General features: G+C 37.9%; 1 protein-coding gene across 1 annotated transcript; it reads right to left on the bottom strand.

Annotated features, from left to right (window-relative positions):
* Positions 1 to 3,371: 3,371 nt before the first annotated feature.
* Positions 3,372 to 24,122, bottom strand: ACRBP (acrosin binding protein). Its single transcript, XM_026713231.2, has 9 exons — positions 24,110 to 24,122; positions 22,617 to 22,829; positions 20,327 to 20,421; positions 12,419 to 12,885; positions 8,034 to 8,166; positions 7,602 to 7,781; positions 7,334 to 7,498; positions 7,160 to 7,246; positions 3,372 to 3,848 (listed from the first exon to the last, which is right to left on the bottom strand). The coding sequence occupies exons 1-9, from the start codon at positions 24,120 to 24,122 to the stop codon at positions 3,735 to 3,737; spliced, it is 1,467 nt and encodes a 488-aa protein (XP_026569016.1). The 3' UTR covers positions 3,372 to 3,734.
* Positions 24,123 to 24,423: the final 301 nt, after the last annotated feature.

Here is a 24,423-nt window from a genome sequence, read left to right as displayed (position 1 = left end):
CCCCATTTTTAGTAAATGTTCTTCCAAGGTACACAAATTCATTAACTTGCCTTCATTTTTCATCATGTATGGATAATTTATAATTATTCACTCCATTTTCTCTGTTTAAACACAGTTACCTTGGTCTATTGTAGATAATTAGTTTTTGGACCCCTGCTTCTTATTGCTCAACTCAGCGTTATCACTGGATGCACAGTTGAACAGGTTCAAATTACCCTATTCCAGATATATTATGCAAAGACCTAGTTCTCTGGAAAAAGCTGCAATGCTGAGAAAGATAGAAGGAAAGAAAACAAGAGAAGGACCAGCAGCAGTTGGATGTCTACAGCAGCAATGAATATATAGTTGGAAGACTTGAAAAAATAAGTCAGGAATAGATTGTCACGGAGAAAATCTATGTGTTCGCTTGGAGTTGAAAATGACTTGATGGATTGCAATCAGCTTCTCTTTCTATCATGCAGTCTACTGAACCTTCTCCATAAATTATTCTGGTTCTTAACAACATAGTAGTACCTGTATATTAAAATGCACTTGCAATCTTATCCACAGCCAATGCATCTCTAATACCACTATAAACATTCCTTATACATAAATCAATAAATACCTTAAACAACCATGGAGGATTATACAGCGTTGTCTTACTCCCAGCTCAGAATGGTACCATGAGCCATAGTGGTTAGAATGCAGTATTGCAGGCTACTTCTGCTGACTACCGGCTGCCTGCAATTTAGCAGTTCAAATCCCACCAAGCTCAAGGTGGACTCAGCCTTCCATCCTTCCAAGGTGGGTAAAGTGAGGACCCAGATTGTTGGGGGCAATATGCTGGCTCTCTAAACTGGTTAGAGAGGGCTATAAAGCGGTATATAAAGTGTAAGTGCTATTGCTAATGCTCTCCACTAAGCCTTCCACTTTTCTCACATATACAGTGGAACCTTGGGTGACGACCATAATCCGTTCCGAGAATTCGGTCATCACCTGATTTTGACATCCCCGGAAGCGCAGGTGTGAAAAAAAAAATGGCACGCACGGAACAGCAAATCGCTGTGCCTGTGTTTGCGACCAGAGGTAAAATCCTTTGGTCATCACCTGGAATGTGTTGGAAGTGTTCGCGACCGGAGGTTCCACCTGTACTTTATTTCCATCTTAGACTATTCCTATCACATCTAAATATCACTAGGCTTGAAATTTTGGGCTTGGACAATTTTGAACGACGCTGCCTACGGCTGGACTTAAGCATAGTACACAAAATTATCTGCTACAATGTCCTACCAGTCAATGACTACTTCAGCTTCAACCGCAACAATACAAGAGCACACAACCGATACAAACTCAATGTTAAATGCTCCAAACTCGATTGCAGAAAGTACGACTTTGACAACAGAGTGGTCAGTGCCTGGAATGCACTACCTGACTCTGTTTTACATCCTCTAACTCCCACTTCTTTAACCTCAAACTATCCACTATTGACCTCATCCCATTCCTAAGAGGACTGTAAGGGGCATGCATAGGTGCACAAATGTGCCTACCGTCCCTGTCCTATTGTCCCCATTTATTTCTACCGATTTCCTGTATTCTTACTCATGTTTATACTTATACCTATTATTTTGTAAGCGATTGATAAATAAAATAAATTTAAAAAATGAATTCAATTCTCCAATCTTTATTTTTAATTTCATTGACTTTGCTAAAAGTGCTTGTTCAACTATTTTAATCCCCTTTCATAGAAAAAAAAATCCACCAAAATTCCAAAATGTGATTTAGATTCAGAATACGTATGTAACATATGTTGGGGACATTTCAAATCAAAAGTGTCTTTTCATGGGATTATTCAACACCTGAGAAAGGGCAGTCCATGCAAACTGAGAAAAAGAAGTGCTTTACAGTAAATCAGAACAGAACAAAATAACAGAGTTGGAAGAGACCTTGGTGGTCTTCTAGTCCCACCCACTGCCCAAGTAGGAGACCTATACCAGGGGTGTCTACCTCAAGGCTTGGAGTCTGCATCCACCCATGGGGTGCTTAAATCTGGCCCACGGGGCTGCCCTGGAAACAATGAAGGACTGGCCCATGGTGCCTCTGCCAGGGAAAACAGCTTGCGAGGCCCATGGGTGGTTCTCCCAAGCTCCATTTTTGCTGGCAGAGGGTTGCAGGAGACCGTCCCAGCTGAAAATAGAGCTTGGGAACCTGTTTTCGCTGGCAGAATGCTCAGGCCAACACAGGTTCCCCCAACACGTGTGATATCATGCTGGTCATGCTCACCCTGGCCCCTCGAGGTCGAACACAACCCTGATGCGGCCCTCAATGGAATTGAGTTTGACACCCCTGCCCTATATCATTCCAGTCTCTTATTAAAAGCCTCCAGTGAGGTTTTCTGAAGGCAAGCCATTCCACTGATTAATTGCTCTCACTGTCAAGGCAATTTCTCCTGAGTTCTAGGTTGGACTTTTCTTTGGTAAGCTTCCATTTGTTATTTCTTGTCTGGCCCTGAGGTGTATTGGAGAATAGGTTGTCTCCCTCTTCTTTGTGACAGCCTCTCAAATATTGGAAGACGGCTATCAGGTTACCCTTAGTTCTTCTTGCCATTAAACTAGACATACCCAATTCCTGCAACAGTTTGTCAGGTATTTTATCCTCCAGTCCCCTAATCATCTTTGTTGCTCTTCTCTGCACTCTTTCTAGAGTCTCAACATCTTTTTTGTATCATGGCGATCAGAAATGGATGCAATATTCCAAGTGTTTCAAATCCTGTATGATGTGCTGTCATACAATCTCATTACCTGTTAGATAATTTTTCATTTTAATTATTTTGCAATTATTTTCTTACATACATTTTGTCATCCATAACTTCTTTCACATTACTATTCCACCAAACTTTTTAAAAAAATCATAGTTACCATGTTACTCACTTCTAAGACACTTGCTAACATAATTCTTTTTCCTCTGTTTCAACCAGTTTTCACATTTTTCCTTATGTCCTCATTTCATTTATTCTGTTGGTAGGTTATCTTCTAATACTTTTCAACAAGTATCTTGTACTTATTTTCATGAAAATTTTCACAGTACTTTTTAAAATTCTTTCATGTACATTTAAGTCACTTAACACAATCCTATTTTTCTAGGACACATTCCTTCTGAATAATGTACAGTCCTACCAAATTCATCTCTAGTTCTTTCATTATCATTATTTACAGGAGTATAATGTGCAGCAGCATCAACATACACATTTTTTCATTTACCCATACCAAAATGACATCAATTCGTACTTTCAGACATACAGTTTATTCCTTTTATTTATAATTAAATCTGTATCTTCACTTCCATTCATAAGTTCAAATGACCGTCATGGAGATCTGTTATGTTTTCCTCCTATCTCTTTACAGATACATATTTCTTACTTTCACTTTATTTGCTCGTTCATGCTTTTTATCCTTCATCCTTCTGACATCCAAGTTTCAATCTTCTATTTGCTCTAACCCTGACCCAACCAGGAAGATTTGGTAAAAATCTTTGTTGAGAAACATTAACAGGACAACACTTATGAGATGGATTTAGTAGGAGCAGCTTCCAGAGTGAAATAAAATGGTACCACTGTAGTACTTAAATACAGAAATTATATATTTAAACATTTTTAAACTGAGAGTCGTCAAACAGTGGCTATTTATATATGTATATATGTTTGTGCATAAGTCTCTTTTGGCCCTTTTTAAGAAAACTACTTTATTCTGTTCTTTCATTCACCCTTCGGTAAAATTCAAGAATTTCTGGCTCCATAGCAACACTTCAACTTCCCCTTCCTCCCTGCTTAGCTCGCGATACATCTGATCTTTTAGGCAGCCAATCCGCAATACCTGAGGGTGGAGATAGAAAGAATTTAGAAAAAAAAGAGAGTTAGTGATGAATCCATCTGTCCTGCAAAATCGCTATATCTTCAAAGTGATACTTTTCCTAGAGGTACAAAGAAATCTGTAATGGCCCCATCAAGATGAACAAGATGGGGACACAAATAAAGGGCAATTTCAGAAACTGGAAATTCTGATTAAAAAAAAGAACTGGGAAAAGTGCCATTGAGGACCACAGTAAATGATTGTTTGGAAATATGTTTCAGAAAGCCTAAAAGACTCAGCAGTGAATAAAAGAAAAATTGCTGTGTTATTCTGTACTTCTTTCCCTGTTTTTTAAACAGAGAGTCTTCCCCTTATTTTGGCCACAGGTACATTAGGAATTTGAAGACATATTGTCAGTATTCTTGCAAAATTGTCAGAAGGTTTGACAATTAATAAAAAGTCCAGTTTCCCAAAAGGCAAATTTTAAAATAAAAAACAAGTAATTTTGCCAAAAACATACTGCTGCTTAGTTTGTGCCTCATACTAAATCCAAATTGTTAAACAAGTTACAAGGGTGCATATACTGAGCTAGTTATTAATTATAACTCCCAAACCCCAATTCCTGACTTGCCTAAGAAGCTTGTGCCCAAATCTGAGAAACTACATTGAAGTTTAGTACAATGTTAACCTAACCACTGATGATGAGAAATAAATGCCCAGAAGGCAAAATAACAAATTTCTCTTTAAAATGCTGCTTTTGTATATAATCTACACCCTTTCAAAAAGGAAGCAGAAGGGAAGGAAGAAGGGAGAGGAGGAGATAAACAAACAAACTAGGGGAAATGAATACATTACATATACAAAACATGAGTATTGTAGGCCAACTACCCAAACCAGGCATTCTTGGAAAAATAGCAGGTGGTAGAGACGAATATTTTGTTTTGCAAAATCCCAACTATCCATTTTTCAAACACATACAACAGTATTGGGGGCAGAAAGTCAGCCAAGTCTTAATGAAGATGTTCAAATAAAGTATTTTTAGTGCCTATATGATGTTGGAGATACAGACTACAAGGAAGACTTCGTTTTGATTGAGTCAGACTCATAGGTCGCCCAGACGTCTTGGATGGGAACAGTCAAAGAACTGGAGAGCCTGAATCTGTTTGTGCCAACCAGAAATATTTAAGTGAAAGAAATTTCCCATTGGAAGGAGAACAGCTATTAAATAAATATTTGAAAATCAAGTTATAATGTATGTATGTGTATGTATGTATATATACACTGCTCAAAAAAATAAAGGGAACACTTAAACAACAAAATGTAACTCCAAGTCAATCACACTTCTGTGAAATCAAACTGTCCACTTAGGTAGCAACACTGATTGACAATCAATTTTACATGCTGTTGCGCAAATGGAATAGACAACAGGTGGAAAACAGAGGCAGTTAGCAAGACATCCCCAATAAAGGAGTGGTTCTGCAGGTGGTGACCACAGACCACTTCTCAGTTCCTATGCTTTCTGGCTGATGGTTTGGTCACTTTTGAATGCTGGCGGTGCTTTCACTCTAGTGGTATCTACTGATGCATTCTTTATGTGAATCTTACAAGGATTAGTTTTAAGTTAGTAGAAGTCCAAGCTGACCGATTTTATTTTTTATATATATTTATTGATTCTCAAATACCTTCTTACTGTTTTCACATTATTAAGTCTGGAATGAATTTAGCTCAGTTTTCATGCTTAAATCCAAGAATTTTTTTTCAACCAACATGGCATTTTTTTAAAAACTGCACTCCTGCTTGTCTTCCTTGACATTTACACGAGTACTTTGGTATTCATCATTAATTGGTTCTGGGAGGTGCATTGAGTACCAGAAATGATGCGTATCAAACAATTTCCCCCCCTAAAATATAATATAGTGAGTCACAAGGCAGCAGACAAGGCAGTTCTAGCTTGTGTGTTAAGCACCAAACAAACGATATGTACTGGGACAAAATTTTCACGTCAAAATGCCTTGAGTACCAAATTTGATGATTTTCAAAGTAGTTGAGTACTAAGGTACCACTGTATTTTGTCCAAATATCAGCCTTTCCTATATGGAACAATATCAGATATTGAAAATCAGAGCTATTGCATTGTCAAACATCATAATCCCTATGCTTTTTTTTTCCAGAACAGCAAATTTCTGGATTACTCACAAGTTCTGCAATAGTGCTTCAAATGATTCCCACCCTCTTTTAATACTCTCTTAATCTGACTTTATGATACCGGGACTTGCTGGCTTTTATATTTGATTTCATTCATGGGTGTTTTATTTCTTGAACATAGCGTATATTTTTAATTACCATGCAATGTTTTACTTTTTCCATTTGTGCACCTCTTTGGAAAAGACTTTAAAGTCAGAATAAGTATATTTTCACACATTATGTAAAGACCTGGCTCTTTGGAAAAAGGCTGTAATTCTGGAAAAAATGGAAGGAAAGAGGACAATCAACTCTAAGATATATGGACTCAGTCAAGTGATGACAGCACTGTTGAAATACCTAAAGACCAGGTATGAAATAGCAAACCATCAGAAAATATGTACGGTTGCTAGTAGTGAAAATAACTTGATGGCACATAATCTATCAAAATTATATCTCAAGTTAGGTATGAGAAACCTTTTTCTCTATTCTATAGACATAGAGAAAGGCAGAATATGGCAAAATAGGCTTAAAGTGAAAATCCATTTTAATATTAGTGAAACTCAATTCCAATTTAAACTACGATATTAGCTGTACCCAAATCAGCAAACATGGAGAATCAATGATGGCTGAAGAAACGACCACATGAGTTCATTAAGAAAATTACAAGTGACCAAGAGTTGCCCATTTGTCTTGAATGAACTAATGAAGTTTCATACAGAGTTATTTTGTCTGTTAAAAGGAAAGCAATAATTAAGTCTATCCAACCCTGGAGGGAAAATAACTCATTACAAATCATTTCTATTCTACTTTAGTTCCTAGTTAACAAGCAATAAATAATTTATCTTTATTTAAGAGTAGGAGAAAGAAAGAACCTAGCACTGAAAGGAAGTTACAAAGAGTTTTGCTGAATTGTAAGCATACAATAAGATACTTTTCAAAGACAGGGATTTTCAGCTTTTTATGACTAGTGAAAAGGTGCCATGTTTTCCTCTTCTTCTCAACGTGGCTAGTAAAAAAACATTCCGTAGGAATGGTATAGGACAATGCAGAAATTGCATAAAATCTGTATTAGAAATGAGAAAGCTGGCCTCTTTTAGAAAGGCTCACTGATGGCCTGTGGAAATCCAGAATAAAAAGATGACAGTCCTCACCTTCTTGTTTCGGATGGTGTATTCCATGCACTGATTGCTCTTGAATGCACAATACGTTGGATGTTGAACTCCTGTTGAGTCACAAATCTAAGAAGAATGAAATGAGACAGAAGTGGGAAACATGAGAGGAGCAACCAACCAAGTGCTAAAAAATGCTATCTCGTGAACGCTCACCTTTTCTGGGAAATCTCCTCCATGAAAGAAAGAATATTCTGACTGCAGCCAAAGAGCCACACGATAATCATCACAGCCATGAGCAGCCAATCGACCACACCAGTACTCTGTCCGCATGCCACCATAAGTTTCAAATCCATAAAATTCTTGCAGGTTTGGGGAGCTCTAACAATAAGAATGGGAAAATAGAAGATTGACTACACTGAAATATAGCTATAGTAAAACAGGCAAGATTCTCCAATATCTTATCAATCTAACCTTTATTTACCTCGAGGCTCATAGCCCGATGCTGAGCCAGAATCCCAGGGTTAATGTAGTTTGTGAAGATGCCATCACTACAGTGGGTACGTTTCAGATTGGAGGCTCCTTGACACTGCTCTGTTTTTAGAGAGCAGAATGCACATTCAGGACATAGATCTGCATGATGTCGGCCAAGGTTATCACACACCTAGTGACCAGGGAACAAGATCAAAACAAAGCTCAAATTCTGGCAATAATCTTTAGGCCTTACTCCCCTAAATATGTGGCAAATCATTGTTGGGGTGAATTAGTCAGGAATCTTTTCTCCAAATCCCCAAATATTTTAACAGTATAAATGTTGTGGCATAAGCATTTAGTTGGGAGCTGGAGATGTCTGCCAAGTGCTGAATTCTACTGGAGGGAAGGGAAGATATCTCAGGTAATCAGCAGTGAATCTTACCAAATCCTCAGAGCCAAAGATTTTTCTTTCTATTTCTTTCCAGGCCCTGCTAATAGCTGAGGATATGCAAATGTCCTGAAGAACTGCATAGCAGAGAATCACCAGAGCCTCATCCTTGTCAATAGCTAAAAGACTGGTATAGCAAGAGAAAAAGAAGCAAGATAATGGAGGAATAATAAGAAAGACGGTTTTAATTTTATTGCTCTCTCCTCACCCGCCCATCGGGCAAATGTAATGCTAGTGTTTTAGAGAATAGTTCCTGTTTGATGTGTAGCTAGGAATATAACTCTGTTTTAAGACAAAAGTGCTAAAGTAGAGTATAGATTACTGAGGAAAAAAAAGAATTTTAACAACTGTAGAATCAGGCTGCAGCATACCAAAATTGACAAAAGTGAAGAGGTTCTAAATACTTTCTCAATGCACTATAAATAGTTACCGATAAAGGGCTTCATCCAGTGTCCCACCAGAATAATGGAGTTTTTTTCTTCCCTCACCACCATTGGTGCCCGCTTGTTTCCCCCAGTGGGTATCAGAGGTGGTATTCAGCAGGTTCTGACCAGTTCTGGAGAACCGGTAGCGGAAATTTTGAGTAGTTCAGAGAATCAGCAACTACCACCTCTGATTGGAGATTTTACAGTATCCTCCCCCTGCCACGCCCACCAAGCCACATCCACAGAACTGGTAGTAAATTTTTTTTGAATCCCACCACTGGTGGGTATCCAATCTTTAGAATAGCTGGAGTGTGTAGAGAGGGATTGTAAAAATTGAATTATCTTTGCAATACTGCTCAAATATAATCCAGAGAAGTGCCAGTCACAGAATCTGAATAACAAAGGCACAATTATCAGTGGATCAATAATCATTTTTTTTCATTTTCATTCACAGAAATTTAATAAATGAATATAAATAAATATTTCTGCAGCTTATCAGGGAAAGGTCTACGAAGAAATGGTTATAGTGACTTCATTGCTAAGTAGGACCAAGAACAATAACTTACATGATTTAGGTTATGCCTCTACCTCAAACTCTAACATTTATCCAGATGTAAACAAGACCTTATATATACCATTGTGAAAGATGCCCATGATCTTTTTTCTATATGCCTTCATCAGTACTACAGCACTTATTGGTACCTCATGCCTGGGGTACAGCCAAATCCTGTATGACAGAATACTGAGAGGACCCTGATTATTGGCTAAAAGAGCCAAATGCCCATTCAAGTGGAAACATTATTGAAAAACATGGAGGAATTTATATAATTGCTTTTGTCAAACAACTAAATGTAGTCATTGTCTTCCAACCATTTGTTTAGTGACCATTCAAAGTTACAATGGCACTGAAGAGCGTGACTTACAATTACTCCTCACATTTACGACACCCATAGCATCCCCATGATCACATGATCAGAATTTGGATGCTTGACAATCGGCATCTATTTACCATGGTTGCAGCGCCCCTGGGTCATGTGATTGCCATTTTGTGACATAACGGGTTTCTGTGGCTGTATACTCTCCTAGAGAATGCCTGCCCTCCTGGGTTCTTTGTGCATCCCACATTCTTAATTCTGTGTTTTTTTCTGGTATCAATATGCTTTCATCCTTGAATAGGTTTCCCCCAACTCAGGGGCGTCAAACTGGCGGCCTGTGGGCTGGATGCATCACACTCAGGCCACACCCACCCCAGCTATGTGAAGGGAGAAAACATTGTGAAATGTAATGTGATAGCAATGTGACGTCATGAGCTTGATACTCATGCCATAACCTATTGCCCTTCCAAAGTTGACTTGAGATGTTGTCATTTGAATCTATGGACAAGATCCAAGTTAAGTGCAGTGTCTAGGTCATGCTTATATACTACTACCGTGTTTCTCCAACAATAAGCCCCACCCCATAGGAAGACCCAGCATGTTTTCTAGGCATAAAATGAAATTAAGCCCCTCCCCCCCCAAATTTAGGCCTAGTGTAAAACATGTGAAATTGGGGGTGGGGGGTGGGGGGGGAACTTGGAGTTCCGTGGAAGTTACGGAGGCGGCGTGGAAGTTACGGAGGCGGCTCCCCCACCTGAGAAGCAGTTGAAACGCTTCCACGGTTCCCGCCGCTGCTGCCGCTGTTTTTGGAGACGGCGCTGGCGAGAGAGGGACAGCTGCAGCTTGGCCTGGGCACTTTGAATGCAGGAACGGGCTGCGCACCGGGACTTTTGCAAACTTGCAGAGCCCGAGGCTGGAGCACCAAGAGTAGCAGCAGCAGAGACGCTCGCTCGGCTCTTCTCACACCCACCCAGCCGCTCAGGATTAAACCAAAATGCAGCACGTGGAGCTCCCAGGTACCTCAAAATGGTTTTTTTTCCTGTTGTTACGGGGACAGGGGAAAAGCAGGAGCAACTCAGACGCTGTTGTTGGAGACGGCGCTGGTGTGCGGGGTGTGTGGAGAGAAATTAATTCACCCCTGAAAAGACATCCTAGCCGTTTTTTCGGGGCTCCAAAAAAAATAAGGCCCGGCCTTATTTTGTGAGAAACATGGTAGCATTTTAATTTTGGGGGGAGGGATTAAATAAGAGTTGTAGTATTGGAGAATTAAGAATGGGATGAATTGGATGAATAAAATATGTAGCAATTCTAGAGGATATACCCAATAAACTGTGAATTGCATAGAACTGTGAAGGCTGTGGTAATTGGCAACACTATATGAAATTGCTTGCTTTGCACCTTCTCACCTCATACATAGCAAGGTCATGACTCTTGCAACGCCCACATTTTTTACTTTATAATATCCTCACTGTGTCTAGAAAGGCTTTGATATGTAGGTCAGTTCTCCTTCAGTTATGTTGATTAACTCAAAGATAAAGATAATGAACTCAGGCTTCCCTATGTTTAGAAAAAGGAAGAGTTGCATTGTTACAATAACTTGAAAGAGTAATTTACAGTCATCTGTGCCTTTGATAAGCTAATGCCCATGTGTTATGATTTCTCTTTCAACAAGAGAGGCCCTCCTGATTCCAAAGATGCAACCTCATTATTATTTGGATTATTATTTGGATTATTATTTGGATTATTATTTGGATTATTATTTGGATTATTGTGAGACATGAGTGTTCCTGGCTTTGCTTACTATGACCCTGGTGGTCTCTGTACATTTTTGTTAATCTAATAAAGGAACAGAGCTTTGAGCAACTGCTTTTGCTCAATTCTTTTAGGTGAGATTTTCCCCCCACTATATCTTATGAAGAGGAGCTGTAAAAAAGATCCATTGGCAATGCATGATCATGATGGCACCATAGACTTTTTCCATTCCAAGGTCCTCTTCATACCACACAGATGATTTTCAGCACATGGCTGTCATCCCTTAATTCAAAGATGACAAACACTTAGATAGCCAGTGGTCATACTTAGTCTTTGGCTAGTGTTAAACATGGACAGGACTAAAAGTTACTTCATTCTTTCAACACGATCAAGTTTATTTTATGGCTTCAATTATAGCTTTACTTTTAAATTGCATAGTTGGGAGTCAAGGTCTGAAGGCCATAAAAAGGGAATGATAGTGCTTTGCAGGGACCTGATGCATCAAGTCACTCCCCTCAAACCTACTCTTTTAAGAGCAAATGATAACTTTTAAGCATATCTTCTTTTTGTAACTACTCCTTACCTGTTTGTCTAGGTCAGAGTCACTCTTTCTAAAACATTTCCCCTAGCTGCTCACCTACATTTGAATCAACACAAAATAATGCCAGAGTAAACTTTGCTATTCAAGTTGCCAATCTGTGTTCTGCCTGTAGGGCATATATTCTGTGAGTCAGAGTCACCTGGTGTTTTCCTGATTTGTGACTGCCATAGGTTATGGCCAAAGTGTTGACCTTTCTGGCCTGGCTTTGCTACTGTCCCCCCTTGAGCAGGTCAGAAGCCAACAACCAGAGCATTGCAGTGGGAATAATGCCAGTCTGACTTTGGGTCTGTACCTAGACTTCACTAATTTGGTCTGCCTCCCCATTCTCCCACACCCCATGTCCCAAAATATTTTTTTTAAAAAATGATTTTTTTAAAAAAATTGGAAGACACCAAATGAGAATGGTTTTAGAAAGGAGAGAGAAATATTTCCATGATTGCACAGCTACTAGGCTTCAAAAAGGGAAGAACTGACTAGCTCTTCTCTCACTTTGGAGGGAAGAGGAAATACAAGGAAACTGGCAATTAAGCAACCAAAGCTCAGTTCCATATCCGATTATTCTTTCTGTAAAGGCACTGCAGTAAAAATAGTGGAGCCATTTCATATTAAGCCAAAGATACATTTCAGCATATTGATAAAGCAGATTAGCACAAGCATGTCATATCTCTTTCAAATGAAATAGCAGAGCTATATATATTTTATTTTCAAGCTGGATTTGACCATTACCTTCCTGAGATGTCTTTTCCACTATTCAGACCTAGATTTTTGTCTTTCTTCTCTTTCGTGCTCTTTTCCTTCAGGTTCTTTTCCACTGACAATGCTTCACCAATCAGATGGTGGATGTCTTCAAAGAGATGCTGGTTTGTGACCTCTTCTGGGACTTCAGCATTCTTGAGAATTAAGGTGAACGCTTCAGGAGGAAAAGTGCTCATCTCAGCATTTAAGCCAGTTGACCATTCAGGGAGCTTTTGGTCTTCCAGATTACTGTGTGAAACATGGAAATTTTTCTTCAGCATGGGCTCCTGTCCCGAGACTGCAAAGGAGTATTTCAAGATGGAGTCAATATTGGAGCGGAGGCGGTCTTCAAGGGTTAGTTGAGAAACCTCAGTAGGAGCTAAGGCATGATTCTCATTTGGGGCTGTATGGAAAAGGTCAGTCTCTTCAAGGAGTGGCAGCTTAGGACACAGGATCCGCTATCCAGGTAAAAAGAGGGAAAAATTGGGGATATGTAATTACTGTATACAGACAGAATCTCATTTCCACTCCTTCCCAGAATACAGATGTCTTCAACTCCTAACTTATAGTCTATTTTTGATATTCTCTCCAATAATGATGCCTAATTACATTATTTGTTGCTATTATTTCTCTACATACATTATCATCTACCTAAAAGTCATTTCCCTGTGCTGTTTCCAGCACCTGTCATCGGAGGTAGGCTTCCCTCATCTCATTGGCCGAAAGGGAGGTGGCACACAAAGACTATATAACTTTGTACTATTCTAAAAAGATCTAAGCATTCCCTTGTTATATAAAGTAACCTGTCTGTGTCATTAGGCTTCCTGAGTTCCACATAGCCTTAAAGAATATGAACAGCATATCTATTCTTTCCTTAGCAGATGAACAAAGCCAGAAGAACTAGGAATGGGGAGGGCCACAAAAGAGCTCTGAACTACATTAAAAAATAGAGAGAAGAAAGAATGAGGAAGAGCTGATCTCCATTTCTTTCAAAGAGATGTTGATAAGCCAGAAATCTCTACTTGGTTTTATATACTTTCTCTACCAATTTTACTCACAATTCATCAAATGGAATGCAACTGAGAAATTGCTGTGAGTTAAACCCAAGTTATTGAGGCTTTCAGAATTCAGGTGAATGCATATAGCTGGAATATGCAACTTTTAAAGAATCAAAACATGTCTGTTGAATATCATGTTGATTGAAAAGGGACCTAGGCAAGACAAAGAGCTGAGTAATAGTGGGACAAATACAGTACAAAATTTGATGTAAAATTTAATTTGAAAATTTTTTTGATTAACATTAATATAATGGATACAATAAGTCCATTGTATTTAATAACTTTCTCCCTCTCTTAGATAGAAGAGATGCATAGATATTTCCAATAAAGGGACTTTGGTCTTGGATAATAACATGATCCTTGACCATTTTCAGATATGTCTTCGATTTCTTCCAATTAATCCTGTATTATTGGATGTAGCTATCTGCTCTGGAAAATAATCTCAGTAAAAGCTCCTCAACTGTCTCTAGAACTTGGCAACATCTGTGTTTAGGATGACAACATAAACTATGTCCTTTCTGTAAATCATGTCCCTTGGAGTTCTCATATCAAATGACCTAAGTGCCAGAGCTCACTGTAACAGTATTGCCAAAAAGGCATTAAGAGTTGTAAATCTAATCTTACAAAGCTTCTCCTCTGGACTTCCAGTTTGAGCTTCTTCGGTGACAGACCGAAACCTCGTTTCTGCGAGGCTTCGATCTGTGCTCGCCGCTGGAGCGCCTCGAGCCGGCTGGTTTCAGGGCTAAGCCACCCTGTAGAGGTAGTGAAGAGGGGGGAGACTGCCTGCAGGGTTGAGGAGAGCCACATCTCTCCTCCCCAGCTGGCCATCACTCCCTTTCCCGAAGGCGGTTGTAGCAGTGGTCAGAAATGGCCACCACAAAGAAGAACTCGACCGGAAAAGCATGTGCAGGAGGAAGATAAGAAGAGAAAGTTTTGGTTGACCGGGTCAAACAGCAAAAGCAACAAATAAGGTACCCTGGAATTGAAACCATAAAAAAAAACCAATAACATTGTTCCCTAAGAAGATTTTTAAGTTGCGAAGGAGAGAGAAAAGGGAAAAGATTTGGGTTTTTTTTTCTCCTTTTCCTTTACTGATAGCTAAGAGACTTAAGCAAGAAATTGGAAAAAAATCCACTTTGACATCAATAGGCATTTAATGCTGAAAATAAAAAGTCAAAGGGATAATAAAGATTTCTGGATAATCAAAAGCTTTTGAAAACAGGAAAGGAGAGAAAAAGAATAAAAGGGCAGGATCTGGAAGGGAGGAGACTACCTGGAATTAAAAAGAACTTACAGCAAAATCTCAACAAGACTTCCAAAAGACACATTATAACTGAAATATCGCAACAAAAACCCCAGGAAGAGAAAGTGGAAAAAGAAATAAGAAGAAATAATTTGGGACTATTTGGATTACTTGATGATTTCTGGATTTTTGGTTATTGTATTTGAATGACTAAAATCAATTGGGTGGTTGTTTAAAACTGTTTAAAATGGCTCCATTTTTAGAAGAACTGAAAATGGAACTTAAAAAGTACGAAGAAGATGCACAAGAAGGGAGAGGATCGTTTGGCTTCGTATTTCAGTTTTTAGAAATCGACATTTGGAATTATGAGAAACAACAAGAAATGCCTGCAGAACAAGAAGATTGTGACAAAGAAGAAGCCATCTTTAATGAACAAGTAATCTTAGGTGTTATATTAGAAATAGAAATAATTTTAGAAAATATGAAAGAATGTATGATTAAACTGTTTGATAAAATAGCTATCGTAATTCAGTGGAATGCTTGTCAATAAATAAATGTAACAAAATGAATATTTAATGATTTACAAAACATATGTGAAGAGAAAAAAGGGAAAAATTAATTATGGAGATTATATGTGTCTTTAATGAAGTATGATATTTAATTGAAAAGAAGTGTTAAAGATGTTAAGATTTTAATGATTATTAATGATAGAACTGAATTGGAATGGAATGAGGGTTTATAATTACATATATTTATAATCTTTTTTTTTAAAGAATATAGGGTGTATTATAAGAATGTACCAAGCAGAATTTGATTGGAAGTTATGTATTATGTATTATATTGAAGGTCATAACCTTAAGGTATATATTGAAGTTTAAATAAGAGTTGAATGGATGTAATTAAAAGATATAAAGATGTCATTCTCCAATTAGTAACTACAGGAGAAAATTTGTTTAATGAGAAAAGATAATATGAAATTGAAACAGAACAGACAAAAGTATAAATATAATGATTTGAATTGAGATGCGATAATCAAAATAAAATTGAGAAAATTAAAAGAGGGGAAAACTATATAGAAAATGTAGAATAGTATAAGATATGTAATAGAGCACAAAAAGGAGCATGAAATTGAGTTTTGTGTCTGTATAAAGAAGTTCAACCCGGGACCATGCTATTTTCAAAAAAGATGTTTTACTTGTATTTTGTATGTGTGAAAACCCAAATAAAACTTTATTAAAAAAAAAAAGCTTCTCCTCCAGAAATATTGAATTACTAACTAGAGCAAAACTTTTGCCAGACCAATACTTGAATACAGCTCATCAGTCTGGAATCCACACTGCATATCGGACATTAATACAATCGAGCAGAAGTATTTCACAAGAAGAGTACTACACTCCTCTGTTTGCAACAGAATACCCTATATCACCAGGCTTGAGATTTTGGGATTGGACAACCTTGAACTACGCTGCCTATGGTTAGACTTAAGCGTAGCACACAAAATTATCTGCTACAATGTCCTACCAGTCAATGACTACTTCAGCTTCAACCACAACAATACAAGAGCACACAACAGATACAAACTCAATGTAAACCACTTCAAACTCAATTGCAGAAAGTATGACTTCAGCAACAGAGTGGTCAATGCCTGGAATGCACTACCTGACTCTGTTGTTACATCCTCTAACCCCCACTTCTTTAACCTCAAACTATCCACTATTGACCTCACCCCATTCCTAAGAGGGCGTGCGTAAGTGCACAAATGTGCCTACTGTCCCTGTCCTATTGTCCCCATTTATTTGTACCTATTTCCTGTATTCTTACTCATGTTTATACTTATACCTATTATCTTGTAACCGATTGACAAATCAAATAAATAAATCTGACTAGTGGCAAATGTGACACTTCAGATGTAATTCCTACCTAACACACCGAGTCATTATCTTTCTGTCAGCATGAATGGAGCAGAATGGGATAACCAGGGACTATTCTAAACCAGTAATGAGTAAGTACAAAGGCCTTTAAATCCTTTTTAAAGACCTCAGGACTTTCATAATAAGAAAGACATCTGATTCTTGAAAGCCCAAAACTTGGAAACTGTTACCCTGGAGTAGACATAGAAAGACAGATGTAATTAGAGGAACACAAGAGGCAAACAGAATTGTAAGGGTAGTTAGATACTGGGGAAATTGTGGTCAGGGGGTTCTGAATATTAGTACTAGTAGTTTTCATAATCCCAAGAAAGCTATTTTCACCACAGACACCATGATTACAATAAAAACATTGAAGCTATGCTGATACTTGAATCTATACTTCATCTCAATGTCATTTTCAAGAACACAGACACCTTTCCATTCACTTAGATAGTTTTTGCTCTCTCAATCCTTCACCTTCCATTCTTTATCAGATTTTGCAGAGAATAAGAAGACTAATGCAGTTTGAACTCCAGATTTCAGATATTCTTAGCTAACCACAAAGAGTCACAGAAGTTGGAGGAACACTGACTCATAACTGTCAAGAAATGTGTGAGGTGTGAACATTTAATTTGCCATGGGTTAAGGCAGTTAGAAAAAAGAAATAGGACATTCAAGGGGTTTGACTCTATAGAGGATTGGTGTGAAACAATTAGAAAGAGAAACTGTTGAATGGAGAAGAGTAATACACTCTAAGGGTTTTAGACACTGTGAAGGGGAGGGGAGAAGATCCACTTAGTTCATTTTTTGTGCCTCTGGTTTCCATCCTGTCAACCTATTTCTTACTTTATTTAACCATCTCTGAATAGATAAATCATGGACGAGATGTTTATTTCCAATTGTACTGATTCAGAAAAGACTTAAGGGTCTTTCCTTTTCCTGTTTCCCATTCCTCTTCATCTTCTATGTCCTTTTCCTTGTCCTTTCTTTTCTATAGCTACATATGATAATCAATTGCTGAACTTCAAGCAGAGATAGCAATGGATATCTTTATGCAAATTAGTTGAATTTTTAGTAGAGAAACAAATAGTTAATTATAGTCAGGTTCCAAACATTTACTTAAAAAGAACAGTGAAAGCATAATCTGGATGTATGAGGGAGGCTATGGTTATGCTGAAAAAAAGCAATGAGGGAGTGGAAGAATGAGAAGCAGAATCAATAAAGTCAGGGGTACCTCCAAGATTGATCTAATAGAAGTATCTCTGTGATATCTCTGGTTATATTTAATGAGGGTTTCCTCGAGAGGGCAACCAATGGTCCCATGTTCCTAATGTGAGAAGACAAAAGGGGATTCTTAGATACTGAGTGAAACTCTTAGAACCTCAAAGTATTGAGTATGTAAGGAGTTTGGCTCCAGAAAGAGAGTTTAGGTGATTCTCAAAGCAGCCAAGCACCCACCCCATGATGTCAAGTAGTATTGCAAAGCCCTGGGTTATCTCCAAAGTTCAATACAGATTGGCTAAACACTGTGTGAGTGGAGTGTGTGTGTGTGTGTGTGAGTGTGTGTGTGTGTGTGTGTGTGTGAGAGAGAGAGAGAGAGAGAGAGAGAACAGTGTTTGACAGAAAGAAAGAAAGTGGATAGCCTAGACTGCGCATAGACTTTAAATTGGGCTGGGTTCCTGGGAAAAGCCCTGAGGTATAATAAGACATGAGCATAGAGTGGAAAATATCTGAATGGTACTATTCTGGACTAAGATTAGAAGATGGAAAGAGGAATCAAACACCTGCCAGGAGACTATTGCAATAATCTTATTGTGAAACAATGAAGGCATGGTACTATTAATGCCACAATCTTTCCACCAGAAATCCCTAGATCCTACAAATACTCATCATATAAATTTACTATTGTGATGTGAGTTGAGAAGATTACAGTAGTATGCATTCAGCTATGAGGTAGCCCTCAAAGACTTTTGTTTAAAAAGGAAGCAGTGGGACAGACCAGTACCTTGAGCACAAAGAGAGATCCAATGAGGATCTCAACCACAAAAGACAAGTAAGGACTCTTTTAAACAAAAGAATCTGGAAGTCTACCTGTTGTTAAAGAAGAGTTCCACCAGGCAGAGGGACAGAAAAGAGGCAAAATAATAAGATAAAGGAAGGAGGGAATGGGGAGTAATATTAAGACTGTTGAATCTCGTCTCCTAAGTAGAGATATATTTACATGCAAAGAGGGAGTGCATTTCAAAATCATAGCAAGCCCTTCAGTCAGGATGTTCAAATATTCCAAGCTTCTCAAATGAAACTTCAAGATGTTATGTTCCCCCTGCATATATTTTTAACAACTTATTTGTTTGACAGCAATATTTGCAAAAAAGAATATAGTTCATTTTTTAAAAAACAAAATCCCTGGTCTTTGCATTTGTTATTTATTGAATCCACCAATATAATTTAAAGAGAACTAACTAAACTAACTGACAGCAGCCTACTGGATCCCCCCCCCCCCCAGATGTAATCTAACAATTACAGTATAAATTTCCCAATGTTTCCTTAAAAATATTTGAACTTCAACTCTCATTCTTAAATTCTCAGCAGTGGCCCTTCTAATTAGGTATCTGTATGTAAGTTGGTCCAAACCGCTAGGAGACACCCAGTTTGGAAAAGCTGATTTAAGACCTAAAGTAAGCTTAACAGATTTTAAATTAAAAAATAAGAAATCCTAGACAGAGAATTCTGGCCTATCTCTTTGTATTAATGCCTTATCTAAAATGGCCCATTTCCCCCAAAACAGAAAGTTGTCCAAAAAGAAAAAAACTTTGGTCATTGCTTCCTTCAAGGTAAGAAACATTTTCTAGGCCAGGGCCTAGTTAGAGGGCCTCTGGCTTTCCAAAGAAGAGGAAGGAAGAGAAGGAGGAGGAGGAAGAGAAACTATTGTTCTTAGCATAGTTCCACACTGAAGGCTGATTATTACTAAAACTTTGCCTAGCAACACGTATGGGTAAATTCTGCTAACTACAGTTTTCATCCCAGTTTGTTTTAGGCATTTTTCCCCCAGTCTTCGTTCATACTTGTATTTTTAGCTGGTGCCCTCTGAATGCTTACTTAACTCGTCTCTTGGGCCTGACTATGCTTTTGGATTGATCATCAAGCAATAATGGTCCTTATGAGAAAGTAAGTTATGAGGTGATGCGATAGTATGTGGGAATGACCTTGGGGAGGAGGGGGAAAAGAATGGGAAGCATTTCAGAAGGGACTGTCTGGTCACTAAAAGGAGAGGAGAAATACTTTCAGTCTTGTAAGATTGATGTTAGCCCTTCATGTTAGTCAGTCATGAAGCACAACCAGGAGCATCACCACTATCCCTATTGTAAGGTTACATTAAGCTGAATCTTGCAAGATTGAAAGTATTTCTCCCTCTGTTCTTTTTATCCCTGGAAAACTGAGGAGAGAGCCTTCTGACACACTTACCAACTTTTTCCCCATCTGCAAACTGAGCTGCCTCTTATCAGATGGTTGCCTAGGTTGCTGGTCTTTCTCCTGTCTCCCAAGGTCCTTCCCACACACCATCATAGGTTCCCTTGATGACACTTTTAAATCTCATCCCTTTACTCTCTTGATTTTTCAGCCAAGTCACTATCTACTAAAGGATTGACCCCTGTAAAATGGCTGTAAGATATATACTTGCTCATACCTTGGTGTAGAACTTCTGGTTTAAGCATCGGAACTGTGCAAAAACACAAAAAGTCTCAAAATGTGGGCTTTGGGGAAGTTCAGTACAGATAGGACCTGGAAGCAGAAGGTGGAAGAGAACGAATTTTCTCTCAAGATAGCAACGAGACAAATTTGAAATGAATGAACTCATACCAATACTAATAAAATAGCTATGTTCATTAACATCAATGGGCAGTGAACGTTTAATCTGTGCAATACATTGTGAAAGAGAAAACTTCATAATTTGTCCCTTAAACCAATGAGAAGTCTCACAATATAAAATGTTCTAACACAGCATTACATTTTACTTCCAAAATGCAAGATATTAAGAACGCCAACATGCATTACGGTATTGTACAGTACAGTATTTCAAACAGCAACCTGAATTCCAAAGTAAGAAATAAATAAAACAAACCTCAACAGGTACATTTCAAAAATTAGTTAGGGTGTCTAAGTAAAATTAGCATAAGCTAATTTTATGCAACTGTTCCCCAGATCATCTTTTGGTAGCCCTTCGTTGTCCTATTATGGCAATATTTTAATTTTGAATGTGACATCAAGAAAAGAATCATATCATCAATGTAATGACAAAAAATGTTTGTCAAAGAAATCCAACACGTTCAATGTTTTTAAAAATTGTATGTAATAAATTTTTTCTTAAAGAAAGAAAGAAAGAAAGAAAAGAACCACGCTTTTGGAAGTGCTGCTGCTGTTGCTAGTACAAGTATATAGAGATACATACCTACACTAATTTCCAAGAAACCCCTCCCCCTCCATGCAAAAAAATCTTCAGCTCTTTTACAGCACCTTCACCTCTCCTCAGGGCCTTTATATCTCACCTAGTGTTAGGGATTCAACTGGGTCGTTGTTAGATCTAAAGAAAGTAGCATCCATGGAAGAATGTAAATTGATTAAAAAGTCTTATCTATTTACATTTGAGAAAAGAGTTCTAGACAGTTCCTCACAATGGTCATCCTGCCAAGCTACTGGGAATGAGTTTAGTACAGAGGCTAACTTTCCTTTGTATGGGACCTTTATTCTTTCCTATAGAACTGCAATTCCTAAGTGCTCTATTGGAAAGAAATGAATGTCAATCCAATTATATATAACCCACTGGGCCTAATGCCCCCTCTACTGGCTGATTTGAGAAGTAAAAATTATTTCAATTCTAATGTGAGGTTTCCTCAGGCCCTCTAAGTGTGAAAGAAAATTGCCTGCTTATTTCCTGACACTGTTCAGCTATCCCTTTTTCATTGGAGAGCCTTCTTACTGCGTATCTTGTTTCCCAGCACTATTGCTCAGCTTTAGCATTTTATTTCTATCTGAAACTAGGGCAGATACAGCACCAGCAATCAATCTTCAGCCTCTCTTCCGCCAATTCCATAGAGGATTAATGTTCACAAGGCTGTCTTGCTCTGGGATTGATAACTGTCTTATTTTGGTTAATATTTGACTGTTACCACTCCACTTAGGAAAGCTGTTGAATGAAGTTTAGTACCCGCGCTGCCACTGTCACAATGATTCAAGCTTTTGAACTTAGATTTACTGCCATCTTGTAACAGAACAATCACATGAGGGGCCTTTGCACTCATTTAGCAATTCATCTTCCCTTGCTATCATCTTCTACCTTTAAAGAGGAGTTTTGTCTATAGACGCATACACACAAACAAATGCATGGTTAATGGGGAAATGGGGGAGAGATGCTACTAAGTTATTTTCTTTTCATGGAAAGATTTCCTAATGCTTGTTAATTCACAGCCTGGTAGCGTCTTGGCAAGTGAAGAGTTCTAGGCCTGCATAAAATGCAAGCCAACAGAGCACACTAAATTAGTTGACACTTCACTATATTCTTTACAGACACAAAGATATAGACTATTCAATTATGATAAAACTATGGATATCAGCATAGATGTCAAAATGATAAAGATAATCTCAAAGCTTTAGGTTTTCATTTTAAAATAAAAAATAAAACAAAATAAAAGATCGGTGGTCTGTAAAGTCACAGTATGTCTTCAGTGTGGATATGAACAAAGAGGAAGGAATGCTGACCAAATAAAATTTGTGTCCCACGCTGTGCAGAACTGGGGAAAAAGATGGATCACTGTATTTAAAAAGTGGAAGATTATTACTATAGTATACAAATAGATATTTCAGGGTTAAATGTAGTTTTTAACTACAGGTTATGAAAAATTATATATGGGAAATTGAGTGATACCAGCAACTCTCATCACAAAAGGTGCCGGAAGAAATCTGAAATGTGTACCACATACCCTCTGGGATCTGGCCATGATTCTCAAATTGATCCAGCTCTATTATTTTAGGATCATGGCAACCTTTGTTACGGCGAATCTGACACACCAGGTTTGCCTTCCATGTAGGACTCAAGGAAGAAAAAAAGACCTTATATTCATCGTCCGTGAGTGGGCTGCCTGGGTTTGAGGACAAGGAACTTTGGATTGTTGGTGTCAAAAAGATTGGGAATCCTGAAGGAAAAACAGCACAAGAAAGGAAATATATTAATTGGGGGGGGGAAAACAGGAAAGAGCAACGCTACCTCAATTTTATTAATATTAATAAACTCTAAAGAGCACTGGCATCAACTTCCAATATTTCAACAAAACTGATGAGCAGAAAATAAACTGGTCAATTGATAACTTCCAATAGTGTAACAAGATTAGACTTCCAATAATAAAAAGAATTCCATTTCTCCCTCCAAACTATACTGCTGAAATAAAAGTTTGGAGATAGAAATGAATTTATGACAAAGCTTTGAGCGGAGATAAATTCTGAAACTCAAAGGCAAATTACCATTCTAAGAAATGTTTAATTTTGGGTTTACATATGCATCAGGCTCTGATGAATTGATCTTGGGATTCTGATGAGAAGCAAAACTTCTTAGGAGCCTGAAGTTTCCTTTAGAAGCGATCTTTCTCAATTCTAAAAGGCCTTGTAAGAGTAAAAATGGTTAAGAATTAGGACATGTAAATTCTGTTGTGTGCCATTTTTCTTGAAGAAAATGGGTGTATGCTGAATAAATGTGCATAGAAATCATTGGGAATTCATAAGCTACAGTACTTAAAAACCAAAACAAACTAAATCTGGTATTTTGTTATGCAAATTGAATAACACCACTTTTAGATTTCCTTGAAATAAAGAGCTATATCAGCTTCCCTAAGATATATTCCTTTCTTCTTTTGAAGGCTTTTCTAGACTTAAATATAAGGTGGTCTATTGTTCAAATACAGATGTAACATGTCTGGATATTTTAAAGTCATTTAAAAGAGTTTCTTCAGTTTGTTTAACGAGCATGTATTCTGATATTTTGATTCAATATAAATCCCAAAGTAGAACAGACATAAATTCAGTTAATGTGAAATATTTCTATAAGTCATTTTTTTCCTCCAAGTGCAATGCGAAGAAATAATGTTCTGCCATGTATAAAGCAAAAGCAAAGGGGGAAATCTTTTCCTAATATGCACATGGAAGACTATAAAATGAAGCAATGCAGGTTCAGATCTATCTTCCCATCCCACATCCTCCCCAGCTTTATCAGGTGGCAATGGTCCAATCAATGAGAAGAAATGGATTCAGTACTCAGGACTTATGTTTCATTCCATATTAGCAAGAACGGTTTGGCTAGAGACCATGGGGTAAAATATTGAGACTAGCAGGTACAATGGCAGTTATGGATTAAGCCAAATTTGACAGAAAAGCAGTAGTTTGGATAATTTCTGACATACAGGTAAGTCAGCCACTCACCCACCAGAAAGGCCCATGGTGAGGTCCTGAATCTCAGGAGTGGCATTTTGCTTCTTTCATGTTAGGCTTCTCCACTTCTCACCAATACACCCCATTTCAAAGGCCAACAAGACCAAACACTTTTAGAATGAGAACACAATGACCTCACAGTTGAAGCTTTTGCGGGAGAAACAAGAATCTTGCAGGCAGGTTAAAAATGCTGGTAGGAAATGGACCCTAAGGCATGTAAGGAGTCAACAGCAGCCATCATATTGTAAAGCAACAGGTTTCTCTATGTTCCTGGCCTTTGGTTGCTGTTAAAATCAGAATATGGTGGGC

Source organism: Pseudonaja textilis, chromosome 2 (genome assembly GCF_049901715.1).
Source record: "Pseudonaja textilis isolate UNSWEBS1 chromosome 2, rPseTex1.2, whole genome shotgun sequence".
Lineage (NCBI taxonomy): Eukaryota > Metazoa > Chordata > Lepidosauria > Squamata > Elapidae > Pseudonaja > Pseudonaja textilis.
The sequence above is the reverse complement of the archived record's forward strand: the minus strand, read 5'-3'. Positions and strand labels throughout refer to the sequence as shown.